This window comes from Oenanthe melanoleuca, chromosome 5 (genome assembly GCF_029582105.1).
Source record: "Oenanthe melanoleuca isolate GR-GAL-2019-014 chromosome 5, OMel1.0, whole genome shotgun sequence".
NCBI lineage: Eukaryota > Metazoa > Chordata > Aves > Passeriformes > Muscicapidae > Oenanthe > Oenanthe melanoleuca.
This window is the reverse complement of record NC_079339.1, coordinates 44,794,037-44,821,138: the sequence shown is the minus strand read 5'-3', so window position 1 is coordinate 44,821,138 and position 27,102 is coordinate 44,794,037. Positions and strand designations below refer to the sequence as shown.

The 27,102-nt window shown below is 36.2% G+C and overlaps 1 protein-coding gene across 4 annotated transcripts in view; it reads left to right on the top strand.

Moving 5' to 3' along the window:
* The window catches only part of RPS6KA5 (ribosomal protein S6 kinase A5), a 73,566-nt gene extending 53,692 nt beyond the window's left edge, over positions 1-19,874 (top strand). For 3 of the 4 annotated variants that reach the window (XM_056493502.1, XM_056493505.1, XM_056493504.1), the window contains 7 exons: positions 27-160; positions 3,241-3,334; positions 5,542-5,712; positions 9,067-9,258; positions 9,845-10,004; positions 10,949-11,112; positions 12,063-19,874. In XM_056493502.1, the coding sequence (XP_056349477.1) occupies positions 27-160; positions 3,241-3,334; positions 5,542-5,712; positions 9,067-9,258; positions 9,845-10,004; positions 10,949-11,112; positions 12,063-12,302 (1,155 nt within the window). In that variant the 3' untranslated portion in view covers positions 12,303-19,874. The remainder of the gene's footprint in view (positions 1-26; positions 161-3,240; positions 3,335-5,541; positions 5,713-9,066; positions 9,259-9,844; positions 10,005-10,948; positions 11,113-12,062) is intronic. The other variant, XM_056493503.1, reaches the window with a different exon arrangement.
* Positions 19,875-27,102: the final 7,228 nt, after the last annotated feature.

Below are 27,102 nucleotides of genomic sequence, written 5' to 3'. Positions count from 1 at the left end.
ACTAAATACAGACAGTTTCCTAACAGGACTCTCCATTTTATCATCATTATGAACTGGATCTGAAAGAGAAACCATTGGGAGAAGGAAGTTTTTCCATTTGTCGAAAGTGCTTACACAAGAAAACTAGCCAAGAGTATGCAGTAAAAATAATTAGCAAAAGGTATAAATATTCTATAAGACAATAAAAAATATTTTATTTGCTTACTGTCACCCATGGAGTAGAATAATGTTCACTACATTTTTGGAAGTAGAAAAATAACTTTTAAATTATTTCCTGTTCTATGAATCTACAGAAACCTATTGTAACCTTATGACCATTAAAAGATTCTAAGAGTCTTTTGAAATAAAATGTTATTCTAGTTGGGACACAAGAAGAAATCTGGAGAGTACTTTTCTGGTTCCTAGTTGTATTCTACCATTATTTCCCCTGATATTGCTCCTAACAAAGTAAGTTATAAGGTTCTTGAGACTTAACTGAATATAGGCTTATGCTAGCTCCCTTTCCTAATCAGCCCAATTGATTGCCTAGAATACTGCTTTTAAGAATGGTCTGCAGTGTGGGTTGCCTCAGATCTAAATGTGTATGCTTGTGTGTGCATAAAATGGAATTAGACTATGGAATTGTAAATTACATCTTGTTTCCTGGGTGTTCTGAGGAGAATACCTCAATGGAAGCAGCTGACTTGCTTTGTACGCGGGTACCATCTGGTTCTCTTCCAGAACTAATATCTCTGGGAGTTTCTACCCAGGGAAAAATAAAGCTAAGGGATTCTTTGTGTAGCAGATGGGTTTTTGCCTTTATTTTGCAGAGTTCTTTAGTAAGTACATCCCTAGTGCATTGTAGAATGCTGGCAGGAGAGTAGAAATATTCTGTTATCAGAATGATAGTTCACAGTGATCTCTTGCCCAAGACATTTGGCTGTATGTCTGTTTTTCCAGACCCTAGAAGAAGCTGTCCGCCAGACTTAAGTGTCTGTCTTTTATCAAATGCTTTTTGAATAGGAAAAGTTCAAGAAATAGAAGCTGAAGTGTAGGTGTCTGAGTTAATTTTCTGAGGTCTGCTAAATTAATGGAAGCCTGCTAATACTGTCTTACACTAGAAGTGGGATTCAGTAACTTAAACATGGACATCTACATAGTGCCATTTTAGCATCTGTTGGTGTCTTCTCTGTCCTCTGGTTCCCATCAGTCTTGTGACTGCTACCTTTTTGTAGATGTCTTCATGGCTGATGTCATCTTCCAGGCTCTTCCTTCCTATGCTTAGGCCACTGAATCCTACTCTAGGTATGTATGTTACAGTGAACTAGCTCACCCTGTAAGATGGATTCACGGGAATCTCAGTCATTATAATAAGACCTTAAGTGGTGTGTGGTAGACACCTACACTGGGTATTTTAATGTGGAGATCTCTGCCATGTGTCTACACTTAGAGGTTTTTTTCTGTGGTACCAGCAGAGCTTAAGGTTAGTGCTCTCATCTCATCTTACCATAACGTGTACTTTGTTTCTGGATAAATAAGCGGATCAGTATTGATTTTGTCCCCTGGAACTTAACTTTTAGAAATTATGTCCCTGAATTATGTTGCTCATGGGTTCTTTTGCTCTTTTTCCTTCATCTTGGTGGCTCAGGCTAAATGAAGGTAAGAAGTGATCTGTATACAGAGACTTAAATTTTTCTATTTTTTTTTAGGATTGCAGGGTGTGAGCAGGCTCAGCATGTTTGTACAGTATTTAGAGTTAGCAGTAAACCCACACTCTGAACAGTTGGCTGAAACCCAACTTGAATTAGAATCTGTAATTAATATTGCTCTGGGAATCACACCACTAAGTCGTGCTAAAAGGAAAAGTATAATAACTTTTTTTACTACTTCTTTGCTTCAAAGTCATCTTACCAGGCAAATATGCCTAAAAATGGAATCTTACACCTGGGGAAACCTTTTCATGATACTTGAGGTGAAAACTCAAGGTGATGAACAGTTCCTCTGTGGTGTTGCTTTTTTAATAGTGCAGAACCTGCCCCCAACAAAGAATTTTAGGTTTATCTGTATGTCTGATGACCACTGAAGCAAACCTACCTGATTTACTGTTTTAGAGCATCCCATTTGTTTTTCACTAGGTTGTTTAAAATCTAAGATGGTAACTATTTACAGGGGGGAAATATTCAGAAAAGCCCACGTACAAATTTCAGAGGTTTATTCTTATGATACTGAACCTTTTTCATCTTTTTCCAAGGTCTGCTTCCTTCCAATAGTAGTTTAGGAGGAAGGACTCTGTGAGGCAGGTTTTTTAATTCCTTAAGGACCAGAAGTTGCTTTCAGTTAAAAAACTGCAGCAGCAGAGATGCAGGTGGAACAGCTTAGTTTACTTGTTGATTATATGAAGCCTGTAGAAAGACGGAATTCTCTTGCACAGAATTCTCATTGTGGTTTTCATCCTAATTAGGAAGAAAAAAAGCAACCAAAAATTAAGAACATGTGTGGTGAGAGATTGTATCTGTTACCTGTAAAGCAATTCTCTAAATCATTACAGGATTAGCCTTTCTTAGAGAGAGTTGTGGCAGGAATTTTCAGTCATTATTTGCCAAAAATAAATCAATATACGTAACTAGTGGAAAAAAATGTTCTGCTCTGTCACCATTCATGTAGTTTTTATGATGGTCACCATTTTACTTTTTATGGTTATAGATTTCAGTACTTGAAAGAGAACTTACACAATGATTTTTCTCTGGAGATAGTCTCTTATCTCTTGCATTTCAGATTTTTATGATGGTCTGTTTAGGGGCTCATTTGTATAACACATTTAATATGTAGATGATGATATTCTTTTTCTAGTAGAGCCCATAGTTTCCATATAATTTTGGAAGTACTTGTCCCCATTAAGAATGGAAAAAGATTGGGCTAAGGTAAAGGTGAACTAACAAATATTGGTAGTAACAGAGGTGAAGTCAAATTGCTCTGGACTAAGGGTTTGTTTTAGATTGGAACTATTCTATATCACATCAGCTTTTGCTGTAGGAAGTTCCAGTTGCATTAAAAAGATTGTTTGAATTGGGTGTGGGTTTTTTAAATGGATTAAATTGCAGGGTTATGGGGGAGAGTTTTTCTCCACTTACTTTTAATACATTTAATTGTGTTCAAGTGGTTGCAATAGTAAAAAATATGAATTGCAAAAAAATAAATAACACTTGGAATGTGCAATTTGCTCAGTAAAATTGGTACAAAATGACTGCTCAATTTTTCCAGAATGGAAGCCAACACCCAGAGAGAAATAACAGCTCTGAGACTCTGCGAAGGACACCCGAATGTAGTGAAGTTACATGAAGTTTTTCATGACCAGGTATTTTGAATAAACTGTAATCAGCACCTACCAAACATATTCCCATGTGTTTTCCTAAAAACTTCATGGAGTTAAGCATACTGTAACTGTGGAGGCAATTTTTTTTACTAGGGCTTTTGTCTAGTCAGTATAGAAAATGAAGCAGAAGTTCTGCATTCAAATAATCTTGCAGTAACTCTAGCAAATCAAAACTGTATGTGAAAAAATTAGAGGCTCAGATTCTGTTCATTGTTCTATTTTTCCTTTGTTTACTATCATACAGTGTGTTCATGGCCCAGTTTCTGTATCTATGATACTGGAATGTGTTATCACCTTTCCCCCAGGGTCATTATAAATCTTACAACAGTATTTGTGAATTAATTTAGAAATGCTCCATATGGAGATTATATATCTAGTATATTTTCCTGCACATTGTAACTTAACGGAGATAACCAAATAGCTTGCCAAATTACCAGATGTGAAAGTAAAGCCTCCATTTGAAATTCTCTTAAGATCAATTTATTTAGATGCCTTGTCTTTTTCCTTTTGTGTAATACAAACTCCACAGCATGTAATGAACAATGATTTTATCTGAGTTGGAGGTTGGCCCTGGTTTGAGCTAGGGTTTTGGACCAGATGTCCTGTACAGCTCCCTTCCAACCTAGACTACACTGTGGAACAAGGGATCTCTTGCTTCTCCACATATCTCAGTCTGTCCCTCTCATGCTGTTTGCACTGGGACCAGCAGAGAGCTCATGTTTAGCACTTCAAGAATTAACTGAGAGTATACAGTGTCTGTACTGTAGTTTTTAATGACAAGAAAGTCCTTTTTTTACATATATGGTCAGTATGAGTATACATGTGTAGAACAGGACATTTCTTCACTTTTCTTTGAGTAAAATGAATATACTAAATCTAAAAAAAGGGTTCTCCATACTGCTCTGGCACTGATAGGCTGCTCTTAACCAATCAGCCCACTGTATTTTTAGCTAGTTCTGGTAGCTCCCAGCTCTTACCTTTCAGATTACTTGTGCACAATATTCTGAAGACCAAACCGATGAAAATCTTCTTGTTTTGACCTTTCTTCAGTTTGTCTTAATAAAAAGAAGTTCCACTTTTAGCTTACTCTGAAACCAATTTGTTCAGACTCCACATTATATAATATTGTTGCAGTCTCTTGGTGAGCCAGAAGTATTCTGGTGAAAAAAGCCTCTTTATCCTTTCTATCTTCCCTGTCAGATATTCCTAAGGCATAAGGAAAATTTGCAGGAGAGGATATCATACTAGACACCTTGGTTGTTCTAAGAAGTTTTACTGTTTTCTCTCCTTATAGCTCTGCTTCTGTTCTGTGGTATCTGAAGTGTTCACTTTCTGACTATTGCTTTGAATTCCAATTTTTGACTGCTTCTCAGAATATTTTTTTCTCTGCTTGCAAATACTATTTTGTTACTGTCATTCAGGGGAGGGAAAGGTTGGAAGCCATGGCATGCCTGCATCCATTGCCTTTTTGAGAATGCTGACTTCACTTCCTTGTTCTGAGATGTCTGCTGTTTGTTTAATGGCAAGGCACTTGAATTGCAGTTGACTGTGTGCCCATGTTGTCTTATAATCAAGGAAGTCCCTGCTTATTGATTGCCTTGAAAAGCGCAACCTTCTAAAAACCCATTGCTTTTTTAATTTAAAAAAATGCTCTTTGATTTTTGGGAAGATTCCTATTTCTAATTCTAATGATAGAGTAGTTTTGGCTGCTATTTCTGTAGGGGATAAAGTCATAAATTCTAGATAATCTTTGATTTCAGAGGTAAAGTTTCAAGGGGCTTTTAAAGAATTTTGTGACATTAGTGGTTAGCTCCCTATGCATATTAATAGATACATATCCTTATATCAGAACAGGCTTAAGAAGCAAAAGTTTAGCTTTTACCGGCTTTGCTTGTTAGCCTAAGTAAAGACTTTTCATCTCCCTACAAATTTATCCATTTAGCTGGTGGCATTGTGTTTTTGTTAATAAACATGGGTGTACGTGGGGAAGTAATTACTCTTCAGTCTCAACAAAACTGATGGGAAAAATACCATCTGAGATGTGGTGCTTTTTTTGGCCTTTCAAATTACTACAAGCAGCAGTGCTGTTTCTTCAAACTTTGGGAACCTGTCAGAATAGCACCTAACACCTGAGTGAATGTTGGTTTGCAGTGTTAAATTTCTAACCTGGTATATTTTTATTGTTTCAGCTTCACACGTTCCTAGTTATGGAATTGCTGAAGGGAGGAGAATTGCTTGAACGGATTCAGAAAAAGAAACATTTCAGTGAGACTGAAGCCAGTCACATTATGCGCAGGCTTGTTTCGGCAGTGAGCCACATGCATGATGTGGGAGTAGTCCATAGAGATCTGAAACCTGAGGTATAGTGACTTGTATATAGATATGTTTAGACAATAAGTTATTAGATGTCTGGAATGTGATGTATCTCTGTTTCTCCAGCCTTTGTTACAGAGTCTTCTACTTCTGTGTTTTTAATTAGATGTTACGACTTTAGCTTAGCAAATTCTCTCGGTATTTTTCTGTTCATAGGTAGAAGTAACTGTTAGGAAACATTTTTAGTTCTGTAAGCAATCTCTGCTGTTAACTACAAAGACATTCTTTGCATGTTTGGGAACATTTATCACTGGCGTGTATTTATTGTGTGAAGCAGTTCATAAGCAGAGCTAGGTTCCTTGGGTATTTTGCCTGTACATTTCCACCTTTCTTTTGATCTTAATTTCCTCAGTAGGGCTTATTTTCCAGTCAGGTACAAAATGAGCTCTAACGGAATTGTGTGATTTGACTTCAGTGAGTTCAGTAGTTTCTCAAAAGAAACAATTTATTAATACCTATTTTTCAGTAACTGCTTTTCTGATATTTTTGTTGTGCAGCAACATCATTTGCTATTATAAGATTGACCACTGGCTTTGGTCTGCTTCCTGGAGCCAGTGTTTTATTGGGTGCTTTTGCCAGCAATGAGTTGGGATGTATGTTTTCTCAAGCCTGAAAATGGTGTAGATTAATATTGATTTATCCAGTAAGGATGTTATATTGTAGGCTGGTTACAGCCATCATACCCCCAGGAAATAGCTGTTCCTTTTGTAGTTGGAGTTAAAAAGTAATACACCATTCCTACTGATGTTTTATCTTTTTGCAACATACTTTCTGTGATATGAAAGACTTGGTATTTAATAGTAATTCCAATTAAACTGGTAAAGAAGTCTTCTAGATGTTGCTAGCTGTTTTTGAAAACCAGTCCAAAATATGAGTTTTAAAGAATCTCAATCCTGGGCTCCTGTTGCAAGTAAACTGTTAAAGAGGGACTATTTTGAAATTCTAATGTGTGAGTTGAAAAAGTCATCAGACAAACTTTTTCCAAGAGTCACATCATCAGGGTAAGAAAACGGCTTTGGAAACACGTAATTATTGAAAGGATGAAACCAGCCCCTCTTTCTCTCTTCTATTCTTATCATCTTAGTCTTACTGCCAGCTTGAATATAAAGCCACAGTAAAGCAGAGCTTCAGCTGGTAAATTAGGCAATCTTCAATTCTACATTATGTTCAAGAACAGAAGTCTGGGAAGTCCAAGTAATGAAGGGTTAGCTTGCAGAATCTATTGCCTCCACAAAGTTGGACTTAACCAGCTTGTCTCCTTCCTGCTTGTTTTGAAAGTTACTATTTTAAGTTCTGACATAAACTTAGTATGGGATATGCCAGTTTCCCAATATAGATATGGTTAGTGCACTTCTCTGTAAAAAGATATATAGGAAATTCTCTTGCTTTTCTAAGAACTCCAGTCAGATTGTTTTGATATTCAACTTGACATCTAATGTGCTGCTAATAATTGTTTTTTTAAAAGTCTGGCTGGTTAAATGTAACTAAGATTTGAGACTTTTTTAATTTCATGGACTGGCTGACTTCTGTTTAACAGTAGCAATTAGATCACATATGTTGGTCTACAAAACAGAGGAAAAGTACTGGGTAGAAAATAAAGAATTCATAGGAATGAAGAGTTTTTGTAGCATGTGTGATCATATTTGGAGTCTCTCAATAGAGGATTTGAGGACTGTTTCTGTGAAGTCATCATTAATCTGTAAACTGGGTTCTAAAGGTATTATAACAAAACACAACAAGTGAGAGAGAATGTTGTTTATGTATCCTAAAATGTATGTAGCTATAAATATTTGGGTGGTGGGAGAGTTCTGAAACATGCTTTATTTGCCTTATTAACAGGAATACCTGAACCCAGTGTTGGATACTTGGACTGCACCTTTCTTTCCATGAAAGCAAAGAATAACCGATTTACTTTTTATCATAAGAAAGGCTTTTTAAACCAATATTACTTATTCTTTATTTACTTGTGGACTATATAACATCACCATAGAAAAAAGGCTACTATATTAATCATTTATCCTTGTTGCATGGATATTTTTGCTGAAATTAGGCTTCCTTTAGACCAATTTACCCAACAATTAGAAACTAATTTCTCTGAATGTGCATTAAGCTATATCAGCAGTACAGAAAGCAAAAATACTAACATACTGTTTTGTAGCAGCTATTTTCTTTTATCCATAATGAATGCTCCCAGGTTCTCCTTATTGATCTACTGGCAGTCTAGCAATCATTTTTTACCCTTGTTAATGAGTTTAAAATTCATTACTTTGTGTGAGTCATATTCACCTTTTGTATTACAAAGTTAGATAAGATTGTGGGATTTCTAATACTGAGACTTTTCCTAGCATTCATAGATTGAACAGTAAAGGCAATAGCAAAATGATGTTCATCTCTCAGAAGCTGAAGGGAAGAGTAGAATTAGTTTATGATTAATCTTGGCCTCATACAGTTTTTCTGTGACTTAGCTTCTCTCTTATATCTTGGCAAATACAAATACTCAGGGGAGAAAAAATAAGCAGATTGCCTTATATTTTCCAAACTGATGACAACTTGGCCTGTGTTCAAGTCTAAAGTGCCACATTCCAATGTGTAAAGTTGGAATTCACAGGGACTGCTGTACCAATGTCTCTACCTTAGTGTAAGGAGTAGGTTTGTGGTTGGACTGTTACGTGACCTTCAGTGCTTGAATGCTGTTGGTCCCAGGTCTCTTCCAGAACACATATCCATACTGGCTTTGTCATGCCAGACAGCTCTCAGTGAAACCTCTGAGCTATTGGTGAACTTCCTAACACCACTTCATACCAAGGTGCACCTTTTCACCTCCATCCTTCACTTTCCAGTGACTCTTGTGCATTATTGTACTCATGGCAATACTGTGTTACCACTTGAGCACCAAAAACCATTCAGCTACAAGACAGGAGCAGTGAGAATCCCCCACACAAGAAAGCTGTTGCTCATAATGTGCCAGAAGGAAGTGGAAGCTTAAGAAACTTTGGTTTTGTTTGAGGAAGAAGGCAATTCTTCCATCTCCAGACATGCTGTCTTAGGGTTTTTTCTTGTCAGTGTTATCAGAATTCTTTTCTCCGCTGTTCTCTGCTAAGTATCCATTTTCATTAGTAGTCCCAGAACAGCCCTGACTTGCAGGTATGCAGGAGCAGGTAAATACTTCACATTTCATACAACCCAGAGTATTGTTATTTCTGCTTCTCTCTTTCCCCAGTGTCTCACAGCTCACCTTTCCTGTAGATAATGGAAAATTTTCTGTAATGATAGATGTAGCAAAATAATTATAACCAATTTTCTACCCAGTGCTAATATTGATGTTTTTCTTTGCTTTTCAGAATTTACTATTTACAGATGAAACTGATAATTCAGAAATAAAAATAATTGATTTTGGCTTTGCTCGTTTAAAACCACCTGATAATCAGCCTCTTAAGACTCCGTGTTTTACTCTTCATTATGCTGCCCCAGAGCTCTTGAATCACAATGGTTATGATGAGTCTTGTGATCTGTGGAGTTTGGGGGTCATTTTGGTAAGTGATTGAGGTTTTGAACTACCATTTTATTGCATGTATAAAGTGCAATGGACTTGAGATGATTTCAGGCATAAATTGGATGCATGCTGAATTCAAGGGAGGTGAAAATGCTGCTGCACAAATCATATGTTCCAAAGACAGATCTTTTCCAGGAGCAGGAATTTTTTTTTTTTTCTACCAAGTAGGAAATAAAATTTGACGTTTTTGGAAAGGGAAAAATTATATGATACAGTCATCTTCTCAAAAAGATATATGCTTGCTAGGGGATTTTACAGGCATCCATATAATCTTTCTACAGTTTCAATTCAGAGAAGGAATCAACCTGTATTTTGATCTACAGAAAATAAGTTTCATTAGATATACATGGGGTGAAAATATATGTTGTTCATAGCTTCCTGGAATAGATGAATGTTTTTTCCAACAAGGGCTCTAGAGAAAGTCTTCTGTAGCTTAAATTTTCTATAGCCTTCAATCTATGATAGGCCAAGTTTCATTGCACAGCATTGGTAATGCAAACAACAGCCTTACAGAGTTGTCTGTAAATATACTGTGTTTCCTAATGCTGCTTTTGTTCTTCTGACAGTACACGATGTTATCGGGACAGGTACCATTTCAGTCTCAAGACAGAAGTTTAACATGTACCAGTGCATTGGAAATTATGAAGAAAATAAAAAAGGGGGAATTTTCCTTTGAAGGAGAGGCTTGGAAGAATGTTTCTGAAGAGGCTAAAGAGCTAATTCGAGGTAGGGGTTCACAAGTAGCTCATAAACTACTTCAAAAAGATAAAATTGGGAAAACTATGCATACAGTATCCAGATGTTCCAGAGTGTTTAACCTGACAGAGCAATATGCACAGCTTGAGCTATGTACTGACATCTAATACAAGCAGTGGGTAGTGATGGACACATCAGAATGCATTACAAGTTGCTTGTACCCCTAGCAGTTTTCTAATGTGGTAAGATGCTGGTAAGGTTAGTGGGGTTAGAAGGAACTGAAGAGCTTCAGAAAAAGTGAACTCATTCTTACAACATTTAAAAACAGAATTTTTCTATTATGAAATAAGTGTCTTAAAAGCTGAGCTTTTGCAGAAAATGAATTTATTACTGTTTCTTTTCCATTGGCTGTTTTTTACTTCCTATAGCAAAACTACTTTCTGTATTTCTGAGCTACTTCTTTGACATTTGCTGTGCTTTGGTTCCCCTAAGCTTTTGAACATCTGATTATGTTTTCATCATGACCTAGACACCTACCTTAATGCTACTTAGATGGAGTTCTGAATTTCTGCAGAAGCAGACTTGTAAGGAATTTTTCTGCCAAAAATGTAGGGATTTGCAGATTCAGACTTGAATGAATTGTGCAGGGTATCTGAGGCTTACTCTTTTGAACTTCACCCTAGACAGGTTTTAAGTGAAGAAATCATTTGGTAGGTCTGAGTTTGTGTGAAGACAAATGCAAGTTACCAAACAGTTAAATATCAATTTTTTGCTTTTAAGATTCTCTTGGGGAGGATGATAGTATAACTCTGTGTGAGCCTTATCTAGGATAAATAGTGGCATACCTAGAATAAATATTTACATTAGTTACTTATCAAAGCAATGCATACAATTTTATTAAGAAATATTTGCATTTTCTATTGACTAAAGATAAATAGCTGACAGTTTTAAAGAATGTAATATGTTTCTATTAGGACTTCTTACAGTGGATCCAAACAAAAGAATTAAAATGTCCAGCCTGAGATATAATGAGTGGCTTCAGGATGGCAGCCAGCTCTCATCTAACCCTCTAATGACACCTGATAACTTAGGCTCTTCAGGAGCTGCAGTGCACACCTATGTTAAAGCCACTTTCCATGTAAGTTCTGAGAAATTTTATGTCATGTGCTATGTTTTGTGATTGATGTGTCATCTAGATTTGTATATGTTTCCCTTAATAACACATATCTGTCCTTATAATTCAGTATATGCTTATAGCTGGATTTTTTTATTCCTCAATAACATTTCCTCATAACATCTCTGATGGAGTATGCGAAAATATGAATGATGAAGCAAGAATAAATTTCTTGAAGATATTTATATTCATGAGGATTTGGGCATTAAGTGCTGTTCTTGAAACAGCTATAAAAAGTAGTCTATTTCTTAGAGAAATCTGTTAAAAGGTCTTCAAAATTTTATAAAAAAAAGAGAAGAAACTTTATATTTAACTGTTTGACTTTTTGTCCTTATGGTTACTAAATTAAGGTAGAATTTCTGGAATATATGTAGTTCATGGTTTTTATATCATAGATGGTTTTTTTTAGTGGACTTGCTTGTCTACTATTATTTGTTAAAATCATTTGAACTGCAACTGTATTTCACAAACATTGTGTTGATTCTTACAGAGAATAAACCAAAATGGAGTAGATTTTTGCTGAAATGCTTGTGAGTGCTTTTTGGGAAGGAGAGAAAAACAAAGTAATTGTTTCTGGGAGAAGTCCTGATAATGCAACATAATTTGTACTGAAAGAAAAACTGTAATGTAGCAGTGTCCTCTTTGAAAATGTATTGTTAAATAGGTTAATGCTTAATAAAAATACTTCGAAAGTAAAAAGAATAAGGAGAGGAGGATGCCAATCAGAAATGTTATGCATTGACTCTTAAATACCTGTAAAGGCTGATAGAGTCATTGTTACAGCTACAATAGCAATTAGTCAAGAAATTTTATTTTATCCTGTGATGTACCATAGGCCATTCGTAATAAGTGATAAGATATAAAATGTGTTTAATCTCTTGAAAAACTTAGAATCACCTTTTATTTTTAAACAGGCCTTTAACAAGTACAAAAGGGAAGGATTTTGTCTCCAGAATGTGGACAAGGCACCTCTTGCAAAAAGAAGGAAAATGAAAAAAACAAGTACAAGCACAGAGACACGTAGCAGCTCCAGTGAAAGTTCCCATTCTTCTTCCTCTCATTCTCATGGTAAAACTACACCTACAAAGACATTGCAGCCCACAAACCCTGCAGAGAGCAATAACCCAGAAACCATCTTCCAGTTCTCTGACTGAGAAGCAGAGAGTGTCCTGTCTCGAGGAGTTAAGTGGTTATAGGCTTGGCAGTACCTGTATTGTCTGCTCCCTCCCTTCCTCTCTGTGGCTTACAGGCTGCCACAGGAAGAGTCTGTTGCTTTAGAAATGTATTTCAGTCATACCTTTTTAGCTTTGTATTTCCATACATTTCCTTTTAGAGTAGTTTGGTATCACTGGATATAGTATAATACTGTTATACAACCTACATTGTATTCTCTGAGGGCTAAATTACTGGTGTGCAGTCAAGCTCAAGGTAAGGAGCTGTGCTGCTCATGGTACTGCTTGGAAGAAGACTGTTCCTCAGTGTCACTATCTTCCTCCCAGTTTCTTCCCCACTGCTCAAAGAAAGGAAAGGTCTGTAACATATATAGAACTTCGAGATCTTCTGCTCTTACCCAGCTCTGAAGAATGTTATAGAATTTGATTCTTCGTGCGTGTAAAGAATCATTGGTACAATGCACCGAAGCAGTATAGTACTTTAAAGCCTTTTGAATTTATGGTTATATTCTGTCCCATTTATTTGAATTTTAAGATCAAATTGAAGCACTATGGAATTCTTATTTTGTTTAAAAAATAACTCCACATATCTTGTTCTAAACAACTGAAAATAGAAGTCTTAGGTTTTTTTATTTATTTAATTTTTTAACTTCTAGGGTAAAAGATATCTGATAAGGTGAGGTGTCTAGTACTGTGATACAATAATTCTTATTGTTTGAAGTTATTAACTTCCAAAAGATTTTACAGATTCTAAAATATAATGCTATAAGAGAAAATTAAATTTCATATTTGATGCTTTGGAAAATGGTCACATGTTAAAATATCTATTTCAAGATTTAATTATAATTTATATTTTCTTTTTATAGTTGCACAATAATTTTAAAATACTAAGATTTTTCTAAAGATGAGAAAACTCCAGTTTCAACATTTGTTATTATAGGGTCCATAAAAATGCATACAAAGTTATTTAAATTTTGCCTTGTGCAAATATGGCAGTCTGATAGTGACTGTAAAATATTAGAATATATGTTTTATTTTTTGCACTTTGTGACATCCAAAGGAGATGTTTTAGAATGAAGTGCACTCAGATCTCTCTTCCTACAAGGTGCTGAGCACTGTTTTACTGGGTTGAATGACCTGAAATCCACCATATTTGGTGTTTGTGGTCATTGTGAAGGAGAATTCTGTACTTTGCAGGAGTGAATCCCTGTATATTACCCACTGTTTTCATTCCTTACTGTAAAATGCAAAGCTCTTTCTATCTTGCTTTTACATTGTATATAACAAATACTAGACCTGGGCACCTTGTGTAGTGTAGATGTTAACAACTTATGCACTGGGAATACTAAAGGGAAATTATATTGAACACTGTGCTTCACAACTTGTTCACTGTGGTGTTCTACAGTGAAGTATTTCCTACTGTGATAGTATAGTATGTACATAACTGTTTGGAATCATAAATGTGACTTAGAGAAACATCAGCATAAACTTTTAAATCAGTATATTTTATAAATTTATGGAGAGCTCTTTTATAGCTTGTATTCTTAATGACTAGGGGTAACTTAAGTGCTAAAGATGACTCCAGTTTTGCAAATGCTTACATGTGTAAGTTTCCACTGAAGTCAGAGAGGCTCCTTGTCATATGCCTAAATTTGTGTGATGGAAGACTAATTGACTAGAGGATTTTGTTAACAGCTGTCTCTATCCTAAAGAAACCTTAATCCAAACCCTATGCAAAAAAAAGAAAAAGTTATAGAAATTGTTTATATCAGTAGTTTTATTTATAGAATTATATAAGATACCAGTATTGACAAATACAATACATCCATGTTTACAGGGACTGTGTGTATCAAAACTAGGCTTTGAAGCCCAACATGTTTGTTCTGTGTTTCTTTAATATTAATAATGGCATTCTGAGGTTTTGGAATTGCTCATGTGAAATAGTTTACTACTTTCTTGATGTGAATGTCAACAGTAATTGCAGCATTAATTTCAGGTTGATGTGAATATTGAGATTTGCACTGTTTATGTAGAAGTAGTATATTTAAAGATCAGTCTATGTGCTAATAACACAACCAACTTTAAGTGGCCGATGTTAAAGTATTGAAAAATAACTGTCAATGTAAAATATAAAGGTTTGCTTTCTGAATGCTCTCTTTGGAAGTAATCTCAATAGTGAACATGGCTCATTTGTAAAAGAATACTTTTCCTCTCCAGAATAAACTTGCTGTAAATACAACAAAAAATCCACCATTAATACTTGTTCTGCAGACAGTATAAATGAGTTGGGAGATTGGAGAACAGGCAATTGCTTGTAAAGTTTGCACTTTGAGGAGTTTGTGGAATTTGTTGTCTTCAGGATAAAGACAACAAAAAGCAATTTCAGTCTGATTTTATTTAAGTGTAAGAAACTTTTGGATACCAAGTGGATTTGGAATATTGTGACCCAGCTGAAGGAACTTAAATGTTAGGAGCACAGAAGAACAGTTGTTTCCCTGTTGGGACGTTTCTTGACAAATTGATGAAACAACAAGAATATTTGCACAAGATACTAAATGCTACATAATGGCTGTATTGTCAATCTTCTTTTCCACACAGGTTTTGAGAGACTGTTGTGAGACTAAAGTTCTATCAAAGACAACTTTTTCTATCAAAGACAACTTTTACAGCTGAATATTTCTGTGTCTTCTTTGTGCTCTCACAGTAGTTGTTTAATAAAAATTTAAACTTAGGGTATTTCTTTTGGGCAGGGCTAAATACATTTAGGTGTCACCTTGTTTTGCTTTGAACCAGTTACCCAGGGTAACTGTTTATGACATCTAAATGCCTGCTGCAACAGAGCTCTCGAGGAAGTGTATTTGACACTAAGCTGTCTGAATTTTTAGATTAGCATCTTTCCATAAAAAACTGCTGATGTACATATGCATTGATACATTGAAACTTGAGTTGCAAACTAGACAGCTCAAGTGTAAGTTTATTTCTTGTTCTGATGTCCCTGCAGGAGAGTATTTACTCTTGGAGGAACAGTGTTTCAATCTGTTAACCAGCCTGGAACTCAAGGTCGTATAAAGACCATGGGCCTTATTTTTCATACTCAGACCAATGTTTCAAATTTGAAGTGTACAAGTTGATTTTCATTCGTACTATACTTTATATTGTCTTGGTGAAGAGATGTTACACTTCAAATTATGTGTATACTTGGATTAAGTTTTCTTCACAGTGCTGCTATACCTCAGTCAGCTTTAATGTCTAATAATGATATCTGTCTGCTGTCAGAAATACAGTGCTGTCATCAATGTTGTAGGCAGATTTGTGTGAAAAGCCAAATTTCTTATGAGTAAAGATTTCAATTAGTGTGGGTTTAAGTACTCAGTATCTGGTAAAGCCCGTTCTTTGTAATATTTTCAGAAACACAAATATTAGTAGTAACAGGTAATTCTGCTAAAGGATTTAGAGAAGTACAAAGAAAACATGACTTTCTGTTCCTCTGACTTAGTGAAATTTCTATACTTTAAGGAAAAGAATCAGTGTATTTGGCATATGTATTGTTTACTGCTATTAAAAAACCCCTATTAAATACTTCATTAAACAGTTGGAGGCAAGGGGCAACATGTATTGCATCACAGAATGGATTGAGGCTTCAAATTGGCTGTGCTGATGGACATATTTTCTCAGTCCTTTTTCCTGAATACTTTCCTGAACAAGATAACGATTCTTTCACATCTGTATCCCTTCTCAGTCGTCTGAGAATAATTCTCAGCAGAAAATATGTCCACTGGCTGTCATGAAATGTTGCACAAGCATCTTGCATTTTTAATCTATGCATGTGTTCTCTGCATGCACGTAGATTCATGCTGTATTGCATGTCTAGATCTCAGTTTAAAGTAATAAGCCTTCATTAAGAGAACCTGTATTTTAAAAATGGGTTCTGAACTCACACAGATTCGGAGGATCTTACATAAGGGGGCTGCCACAGAATAGGAAGATTATAGAACGTCAGAGGTGAGAAGCTTCTGGGACAATATTTTCAGGGGTAATTTCTCCCCTGGCTATCTCCATGTGCATGTATTATTCAGTGACAGTGAGTTGCAAACTTTCTTGCATATTTCCTATCTCTGCAGGTCCCTGAGTATGTGTTTGTGTGGCTTTATAATACCTAGTTCATCAAATTGAAATTATTTGTTATGTCTCAAGTATCATCCCAGGTGTTTTTACTAAGTTAATGGTCCTCATTCTTTACCCCAATAAGTGACAGTCTTTTGCAATAATGTAAATTTCAAGAAAACGTGTATTTTGACAACCTTCATGTTCTGTGTGATAGAAATGGGAGACAGAAACTGGTTGGGAAACAATTTTAAGTGTTTAGGTAGAGATTCTATGGGCTGGTCTGACTAATACTTTATTCAGTGGTAGAAAGGAATCCATATTATTCACATGTAAAATTGCGTTTAAAAATTGGCAACCAATCTAACTGTATTTACAAGAGTCATGCAGAAATCTGCTAACTTCCTTTGAAATGCCAATAATAAAGGAAAGAAAAACAGAACTCTTCTTTAATTGCTTCAGGAACTGCCAAAAAATCTAACAGATGAAACTGCAAACTGATTGCAAATTTCTTACAGCTTTCTTAATACAAAGATATTTGTCAACAAATCCAGCATCAAATCTTAAAATTGGTCTCATTTATGTTCATCTGATTTTTCCCTAGTTGGTTTTTTTTTTTTTATTTTGTTACATATATAATTGTCTTAGTATGATTATGACTTATTTTTGTAAGTAGAAGATAAATTGAAGATTTAGGATTAGGCCTTGTGAATAACCAAAATAAATCTTTCTGGAAGGGTAACCATTTTGAAATATGGATATATATTAATGATATTTGCTGATTAAACTATGTCTAACCAAGCACATTTTATCTAAGTTATGGGTGTGATTTTGTGTGATATTCAGCTATGCTGAAAAAGCTTTCAAAGTGTAAAGTCTTTGGAATTTAGCAAAGTAAGAAGAAAGAGGGAAATTTAATGATGCTACAAAGAGGAAACAATGTTTGAAATTTGTTCTTATGTTACTCGAGTGAGATGGTATCGGTATCATGTCTGGTCTGCAGAAGCTCACTCATTAGTTACAGTACATATGCTGTTTTTCCTTTAAAAGTAATATACGGTGGAGAAGAGAAAGTAAATTCACAGAAACAGCAAATACCTCAAAGGTTTTCTCAGGTGTCTCCTTAATGAGTTCTCATCCTTTAAACAGATAACTCTGCTGTATGTAACAGTTACTCTTGTTGAAGCCTGCTGGAGGGAACAGGATCCTACTCTCCGCTGATGTGTTCACTGTAGAGGGATGCTGCAAATTAGAGCTCAGGGTGCTGGCCCTGCTGCTTTTAAGTTCAAGTGTTCATACAATTCTGCTTAGTATGTATCCCCTTGTCAGTCCAATTGGTATGCAGCTGTGGCAGGTCAGTTCAATTTTAGTGATGTCAAGATAAAAGGAAGACTTGACATCTACTTCAGGACCAAAGTGAGAGCAGGCTTTGAATATTAACACACATCTGGATTACAAAAATGAATAAAAGTTTGGCTTTGGCTTTTAACCTTGACAGTTTTAAGATGCTCCTGCAGCAAATATGGATGCTTACAGATATTTTTACAGTATTGATCTCTTTCACCTGCAGAGAAAGAAACCTGCAAAATTTTTTCTTGCCAGATAAAAATTTTGCTGGAGTCCTAGTTGAAGAAATCATCCCTAATTTCTACCTTTACCTTTGAAGCTGTAAAAGCAAAAAATGAATTGGTGACAGATTCTGACAGCTGGTTATAAAGGAGCAGGCTCTGTTAATTTGCAGTGAGAGGAACAGGGCGTTCTGTTTCATGTGTCAGTGTGGGCAGGGAGTGGGGAGAAGGAAAGAAATGGGAAGAAGGGAATGCTGAGTGCTTTGCCTCACTGTCATTTACAGGACATTCTGGTTGCACACCATTGCTTTTGAAGGAGCAATGATCTCCACATTCAGTTTAAATCTTTTTGAATAAAAAAACCCTATACAGATTAACCTGACATCATTTTTTTTTGGAAACAGTGTCATTTTCAAATGGCAAATGCAGCATTGTGGACATTGATTTCCTTAATGCCAGTTATCAACAGATTACAGTGAAATTTTCTTTCTGGCAAATACACACCTCTCTAAAATTCTTTGTCATGCCAACAAAGTGCAAAACCTTGTGATAAAAGTTCATCGAAAAGCAAGAGAAGTAATTGAATTGGTTTATTTTTTCCAATACTCAGAAAATGAATCAGGATTGTGGGAGTGAGTCCAGAGGAGGATTTGGAATTTGATGGGAAAAGTACTAGAAGAAAGGATTATTTTGTGAATACAGTGGTGGAGAAAATACAGGAAAGCTGTGTTCTAGAAGACTGCTCAGGACTTGTGGCAGATTGGTGGAACCAGACATCAGGTGAATGCTTCTGTCTCCAGCTGTTAAAACTAACCATGCTTACTTGAAGGATGATACACCCAGCCTGTTGACCAGTCCTGTCAAGAGCTACAGGTTTAAGGAAAATCTGTTTCTGGGCTTTTGTCTTGGGGGTACTCCCCTTATTCGCAAGTCTTGTTAACTGCCTGTGTATGATCAACACTTGGCAAATCAGACTCTCCTGCTATGTTGGAATGATAACTGTAAGGAAGGTTTTGATCTTCAGCAGCCTGCTTTCTTTTATACATACATATATATATATATATATATATATATATATATATATATATATACATATTTTTTTTTTTTTTTTTTTTTTTTTTTTTTTTTTTTTTTTGGTTGCCATACATTGTGTAGTTAACCACTGTGGTGGCTTCAAAGTTAATGCAAAGCAATCTGGAGAAGTGCATCTTGTCATTGTTAACAAGTCAGCCTTGGATTCCCAGAGGAGAAGCTCTTGCCAGAGCTGTGCACAGTGCAGAGAAATAGCATGGGTATTCCCTGTGTGTCCACTGTTCTTTTGACTCCTGATGCTGTGTATGCTGGGAGCTCTTCTTGCAGAAAAACATCAAAAAAACCCAAAAAACATCTGAATGCTAGGCAGATTATACTTGGGTGAAGGCAATTTTATTGGTAATAACCAGAGAGTTTATTGGCTGCTGCATTATGCATGGCCTCTAGGCAGTAGGGAGAAGTATCTGAACAAGTCTCTGAGACAGATGGATAGTATTTGAGCTATTACTGATCTCCAGCACTGTCAGGAGCTTGGGTTTGGAGGAAAATGTGTGAATATGCTTGTATATGGTAAAATCCTATGGTATAATGCTATCATCAAACATAAAGAATCCTACATTTTTCTAATATATATTGGAATTAAGTAGGCTATGCAGGTTTTATGAGGGTTTTTCAGTGTGTGTGAATATGGTGTTTGCTTTTAATTACTATTACTTATTTTGACTCCTCATATGGTATACTTAGTTCTTACATATGGCCATACTATTTATGTTAACCCACTTATTTGATTGATTTCTGTAGTCTTTCTGCCTGTCCTGAAAGCTAATAAATGGGTATTTCTGCCCAAAAAGAACTGTAGAGTCAAATGACTAGTATACAGAAGAAATAGAAGTATGAAGAAAGGCTATGCAAATAAGCATTTTCCTTTATCAGTGTGGAAATACCCAGCTTAAATTGCACTGGCCATTAAATAGGTATCTTACTCTAAAGATACTTAACTGACAAACAGAATGAATAGTGCTAGAAGTAAAAAAAGAACAGTTTTAAAAATAACTGAATAATTAAAAATTTTGGGCAGCGGAAGTGAGTGCAAAGCAAAAGGTACAAGCTGAAGTAGCACCTTCAAATTTGCATCTAAATATACTCTGAACAAAGTGCCAGACCTGGCTGGCTGGCTTATCTTTTACACTTTGAAGTAGAGCTAAGTCAGCAGCAGGTAGGAGAAATCAGCTTTGTCCTGCAGATGTGGAATTTCAGATTTTTAGGAACCTGTATTTGGATCCAGCAGGAGCAGTAAGAGGCTTTTAGTCCCTAAAAGTTTTTTTGTGAATCATCTTTGTGAAAATAGATGAAGTCCAAAGGAGGATAGTTCACATCCATTCCCAAACAGCTGTAGTCATAGTAACATTATTGTTTTCTGCTTGAGTTTTTATCAAGCAGCTAAAAAAAGCATATATGCTGTTCTTAGTTTATCTGTGCTGATAGCATGATCTCCGGGGCAGTGAAGCAGACTGGAAGTTATATTCTGTGGTTTCAGATGAAAATTTTGGAGAAGTTTTGGAGACTTCTTTGATCATGTTACTGTATTTTAAATGAACCATGTTTCAATTGTAATCTTGTCTGGAAATACCAAGTTGAGCTTTTCGTGGAAAGGAACTATGACATATCAGAGGATATGAAGAAGAAAAAAATTAATTTTAGAGAATCTCAGAATCTGAAACTGAAGTTTGTCTTTTGACCTACAAGAGTAAGTGTTAGGCAATAGAGTTCTGAAAGGTTGAGTTAGACCAGGTAAGATAAGCTATGGAGTGTGGAGCCAACTGAATATTGTAAAAATGTCAGAAATGTAATGCTGAGTCAAACCAATGGGACCAGAATTGCACACAGCACTCCAGTGCAAATTACAGCATGAGCTACATTGTGGCAGAATGATGCTGGCTGCTTTGTCCTCTGTAGTCTGTTTGGTGATGCCTGCTGTTCTGTAGGCTGCCACTGCACAATGCAGCAAGGATTTCAGGGAATTGTGATTTCCTGACATCCTGTATCAAATATAAATCAGTTGTCTCTAGACAAATAACTTGTGTTTGACCAATTCATGTTGCCTGGAAAATGTTCGGTCTTGTTTTGGAGACATCAAGACTGGAAGAATCTGCTGCCTCTTTGGTATTTAACCAAATAGTTAATTATTGTGATAATTTTAAAAAAAGTCTAATTTCTTATATGACTTTATTTGGAGCAGGTCTCAACTTTTCTTTGCTTTTGTTTTATTCTTTGTTTTCTGGTTTTTTACATGATAGTTTATTTCCAAAACATAGGACAAATTTATTTTTATTCTGCCAGTTGTTATGGCAGAAATTGGTGACTTGTCAGGTCTCTGAACCCATATTTGCTATGCAGAAATAGCAGCACATGTTTGTGTTACTGGATCCACTCTGTAGGTTTCTGACTAGTAGGAGTGTGGATCTCTTGGAATTTCCCCAGTTGATCCTAGAAAGTCTCCTTCTCCCCTCTCTGCTAAGGACCTTGCTTTTGGAACATAATAACATAGTCTTGTATGCAAATTTTTTCTTAGGGTCACACCAGGCTGGACAGACTGTGTTCTCTCAATTTCTTCCACCTTCCTTTGACACATAGGCACAAGCCCAGTGTCCTCAGGATGCCTCTGGTGTTCCAGAGGGACACCAGGGAGCCATTCTTTGTTTAAGACTATTTTGTACTAATTCTGGATCTGCTGATTTTTAAAGACTTCTCTCCTGTTTTTAACATAATTGAAACATCTAATTTAAATGCATGATTTCTCATTCTTTTTAAACACAGAACAAAAATAGTTGCTGAGCATTCCTTTGTCACCAACGTTTTTCTTGCCTCTGGATAGTAAGAAACTGATGATGTTGCTAAAATTATTCATTGTTCTCAGCAACTTTTTTAGCCATTTGTCATAGTACTCACAACATACAGTGTTTTCTGTCAATGCTTTAAGCTACCTAGCAGGTTTAGAAATTTTCCGAAGTTATATGTAGCTTTCGACTCCCTCTGGTGGTTTGGCAGTGGAGCTGGCAAATAGTTTCACTATTGGTGACTGCAACAAGCAGCACGTTTGAATGCAGTATGACATTCGTATTTTATTTTTACCCTTAATAAAAAGTCAGAAATGGTATATGGCTCGTTTTCTGTTTTGGAAAGTAGAGGCCTAATAAAGTGCAAAACTTTGTATCTTTCTAAAAACATATAATTTATTATTCTGGACACTGTTTTCATAAGTCAAAAGAATAGGAAAACATCTTTGCCTCTGAGGTTCAATTTGTCGAGGAAGATTTTATCTTTTGAGTGTAAACTAGAGATTAAACTACAATCTGGATCACATGTAGAATTTAGCTGAACTGTGTCTGTAAGTTTTGTTATTGTGCAAAGACAGTGTGGGGTCCCTCTTCACCTGTTTCCCTACAAGCAGTGTTGGACACCAGTTTGAAATAGGGCAGGAAAGAGGCATAAGAGTAGCACAATGAAAGACCCATGACTAGACCCTAGCCTGGCTTTTCCCTGAACTTAAAAGTAGCCAAAGCACTTACCTAAAATCCTTAGATCTTTGAACAAGTCTGAAATATTCTACATTGCCTCAATAAAAATGGGAAACAGCAAACGATGGCATTTTTCTTCCCATTTTGCTTCTTTTTTCTTACTACATGTTAATATAGCAAATTTACTAGCACCATACCATTGTAAAAATATAGTTGTGGAGCAAGTTGCAATTCAGATATAAATTCATTTATTCAGCCTCTAAAAAAAGTGGAGTGCGGGTTTTTTTTAATTCTGGGAGATGTCTGTTTTCTTTGGTGTCTGTAAATGTGTGCATTTGTGTGTATAGGATATTTCCAGGCGCAGTGTGGCAGATTTAAAATGTAGTATGAAACTGTAGTATGAGCTGGAAGAATTATTATTTCAGTAGATAGTGGCAGTTGAGTGATACTCTGTTGCCCTGGCTGTGTTGGCTCCCATTTCACACGAGTGGGCTTGGAAAGGACCTCTTATGGAGTTTTTTTGGTTTGTTTTTTTTTTTTTTCCAGAACATTTAGTAATTAAACTTTGGATTCAGACAAGCAATATCAATGACTGCTAGCCCCTGTCATTTATTAAAGACTGTGGATTAACATCAAGGGATTTAAAAAAAAACTGTTTGCCTGATTGTGCAGGCATACATTCTGATTTCAGTATCAATTGCCCATTATCTCACAAGTGCGGTATGAACTGAATCACTTTGAAGGCAACAAACTACAAAATTAAAAGTCCATTGTGAAGAAAGCTTTTTAGGTTCCTAAGTTTTCTTTAATTGTTTTGTGTATGATTTTAACTTTCAAACAGCCATAAGGGCTTAATGGTTTGCAAAATAATGTACATTTGCAGATGTAACTATTTTATCTCTAAGAAAATAAACTCATTTAAGTACAAAACCTTGAAATGTTGAAATAATTTGCTAAAGTTTATTTCATTTTTTACATGGCTGTCTTCCTTGCTATGAGGCAGGGTGGCAGGTTTTATAATGGGCTTGTTGTCAGATTGTTGATTTAGTGGATACTCTTCAGTCTCACTTCCCTTCAAACAGCATGGTTTATACTCTCAAAAAGGAGACAAATGTCACTGTGAAATTATTTCCTCAAACAATTTTCATATGGTCTGTTCTCAATTTCATAGAGATTACTGACTTCTGTGGGAATGGAGAACAGTGTAATTCCTTCCTTTTGCTAGCAATGTTGCACTAACTGGAAAAAAAAAGACTTGGATTCCAGTAAAAGTTTTGCTTCCGTAATGGTTACGAGCTGTGCTCTTCACTGTAGAGAAATTAATTATCCCACTAATGAGTTTTGGCTTGAGAATTTTTGCACTTCCCATTTGAGAAAAAAGCAGACAGTAGGAGTTGATTATCATTGCCTTAAAATATTATTGCCTTAAAATTTGAATTGCATCTCTGATCATTTGCAGTAGGAATATATTTAACATTCTAATGGGCATTACAATGTTGAATTTAACTAAAAGATAAAAGATGGGTAAAATTACCATTTGTGCTGAGGAAAAGCTTTTTAATGTTTACTTTTTATTTTACTATGGATATAAAAAAGGATTTTTATACTGTCTTCTGTATCATCATATTTCCCTCAAAATTGTTTTCATTCTCTGATGTATGCTACAGGTAGAAAAACCATTTTAATAATCAGCATTACGACAAACCTTTTGGAAAGAAACCAACATACAACTGGTCAATGTGCCAAAGTAAAACCAGAGTACTAGATAAACTTGCATATTAAACACTTTTTCTTTAAATAATAGAACAACACTGGCCATTAAGCATTGCTAACCTTTGACACAAGTTGGCTGTTAATCTTGAATTCTTCCCCACTACTTCAGTGGTGAATAGTATTTGTCTAAGAAGCCAAAAATTTGGTCTGGAATAAAAAACCCATCGACCCTGTAAGTTTGCTTGCAGGAGGTTTTTTCCTCTCCTCTGGGTTTTGAGCATTCTATTTTTATATGTTGCCTTTATAAATGCAAGTACTTTTTAAATTGGTTTTTCTGATTCCTTGTTATAGAATGTTTAATACCTTAGCAGAGATTGAAATGCTACTTTATTTAAGTCAGTTTATATTCTCTTTAACATTGTCACCAGTTTAAAGGCCCATCACACCTGTTTCTCATGTATCTGTGTGGAGTACTAGTGCAGAAAGTTTCTTTACCAGGTTTATTTTCAGGTGATGAGAAGTATGAGAGTACTGTATCAGTGTATGTATTGGGTTTGTGTGGGCAGGTTTTGGTAGTGGAGGGGACACTGCAGGGGTGGCTTCTGTGAGAAGCTGCTGAAGCTTCCCTCCCATCCAACAGAGTCAATGCCAGTTGGCTTCAGGATGGACCCATCGCTGGCCAAGGCCAAGTTCATCAGAGATGATAGTAAAGCCTCTGTCATAAAGTATTTAAGAAGGAAAAAAAGTTACTGCACAGATGTAATTGTGGCCAGGAAGAGAGGGGTGAGAACATGTGAGAAGAACAGCTCTGCAGACATCAAGGTCGGTGCAGAAGGAGGGGCAGGAGCTGCTCCAGGCTCTGGAGCTGGGATTGCCCTGCAGCCCGTGGTGGAGACCATGGTGAGCAGCTGTGCCCATGTGGAGCCATGGGGGAGCAGAGATCCACCTGGAACAGGTGAGTGTCCTGAGGAAGGCTGTGAACCTGTGGGAACACGCTCCTGACAGGGACCTGCAGATGTGTGGAGAGAGAAGCCCATGTTAGGGAGAGTTTGACTTGTGACCCCACAGGGGACCCATGCTGGAATAGCCTGTTCCCGAAGGACTGCATCCTGTGTAAAGGAACCCACACTGCTGCAGTTCATGCAGCTTATGGGAAGGACTCACACTGGAGAAGTTCACAGAGAACTGTCTCTCATGGGGAGGACCCAACACTGGAGCAGGGGAAGGACTCCTGTCCCTAAGCAGTGGCACAAACAACAGGTGATGAACTGACTGTAAGCCCTGCTCCCTGTCTGTCTGTGCTGCTCGGGGGGTAGGAGGTAGAGCCCAGGAAAGAGGGAGGGGTGGGGGGAAGGTGTTTTTATGATTTGGTTTATTTCTTATTATCCTGCTCTGATTTTGGTTGGTAATAAACTCAATATCCGCAAATTGAGTCTGTTTTGCTCGTGACAGTAATCAGTGTGTGACCTCTGCCTGCCCTTATCTCAGCTCCTGAGCCTTCCATTATATTTCCTCTCCCTGTCCACTCGTGGAGGGGAATGATCATGTGGCTTTGGGGAGTACTTAGCATCCACCCAGGGCCAAACCAATACAGTGCTTAGCTGTGTAGTGAAAGGCCCTGTTTCTTCATACCAAACTCATGAAATGGCACTGAACAATCCACTCTTCCCCCTGGGATTGGGGGATTGGAGTGGGAGACACGGCATAAAGCAAAATGATTGACCAATACATCTTAGTTACTTTCCTGCATTTTGAATTTCCCTCCTTTTCACAAACCAGGTATCTGTCTATATTTGCTAGCCAGCAGCCTCACCTTACAATCAGACTATTTCTAGCCAAGTACATGTATGCTTTAGTCTGCTCCAACAGTGTAATAAATAGGCCATTTCCAGAAAACAACACTTTGTTTAAGGTTGAAAAAAATAAGGGACATTTTGACAAAATATGCAGGATCATGGTTATTTTTTCTATTACTTTTATGCTATTCATTCCAAATCCATTAGGGTATTCCATTATGGGTTATCTACAATGGAATCTTCTCAGAGTAATCTTGAGTGTATGGAAGTTTCATTAATGTTAAAGCAGATTTCCTAAGCATTTCAAAATGTGCTAATTCCTTTTGCATAGATGTCTCACTTCATAAATAGGAGCTGTTGAGATAATAAGCCTGATGAGCTGTAATGTAAATATTTTAATATTATTGCTGGTAGCTTTTAGTGAAATGATGTGATCAGTGCTAACAAAATGTGTTAGAATTGTTGTGAATCAATATGAATAATCTTCATAGGCAAATTCGCAAATTCTTTAAGAAAGTTGAAATTTTAGCCTTATCCATAAATGAACTAGTAGTTATAATATCAAACATTATGAATTATCATTTTTTTCCTCCCTAATTTTTAACTTCTCTTTTCTCCCCAGTAAAAAAAACAAGCTATAATCAGTTTAATGTTCTCTGGATCTTCTGAAAAAATCATGTATGCAAAAAATGCTTTATTACTTATTTCTCCTTTTCATTTTGTTACATTATTAAGTCCTCTTCCCAACCCTGCATTACTCCATTGTGTTTTTTAAGCACTGTTACTTTCTGCTACCACTTAATTTCACTTTTAAAATCTGAAGAATATTTTGTTTTAAATGGGACTGTAACCTGAAGGTGCTATAAAAGCAACTTGACTAAAAGGCAAATTACAATATCTGAATTTCATGTTGTCACACTTTTAATAACACTGGGAATGGAAAGTAAATTACTTGAAACACTGAACAAAACATTTCATGCCTGTCATAGAGTTTTAATAGCTGTGATGGTCTAAGGATGATGGAAGCAAAACAAGATTTGTTGGAAGTAGT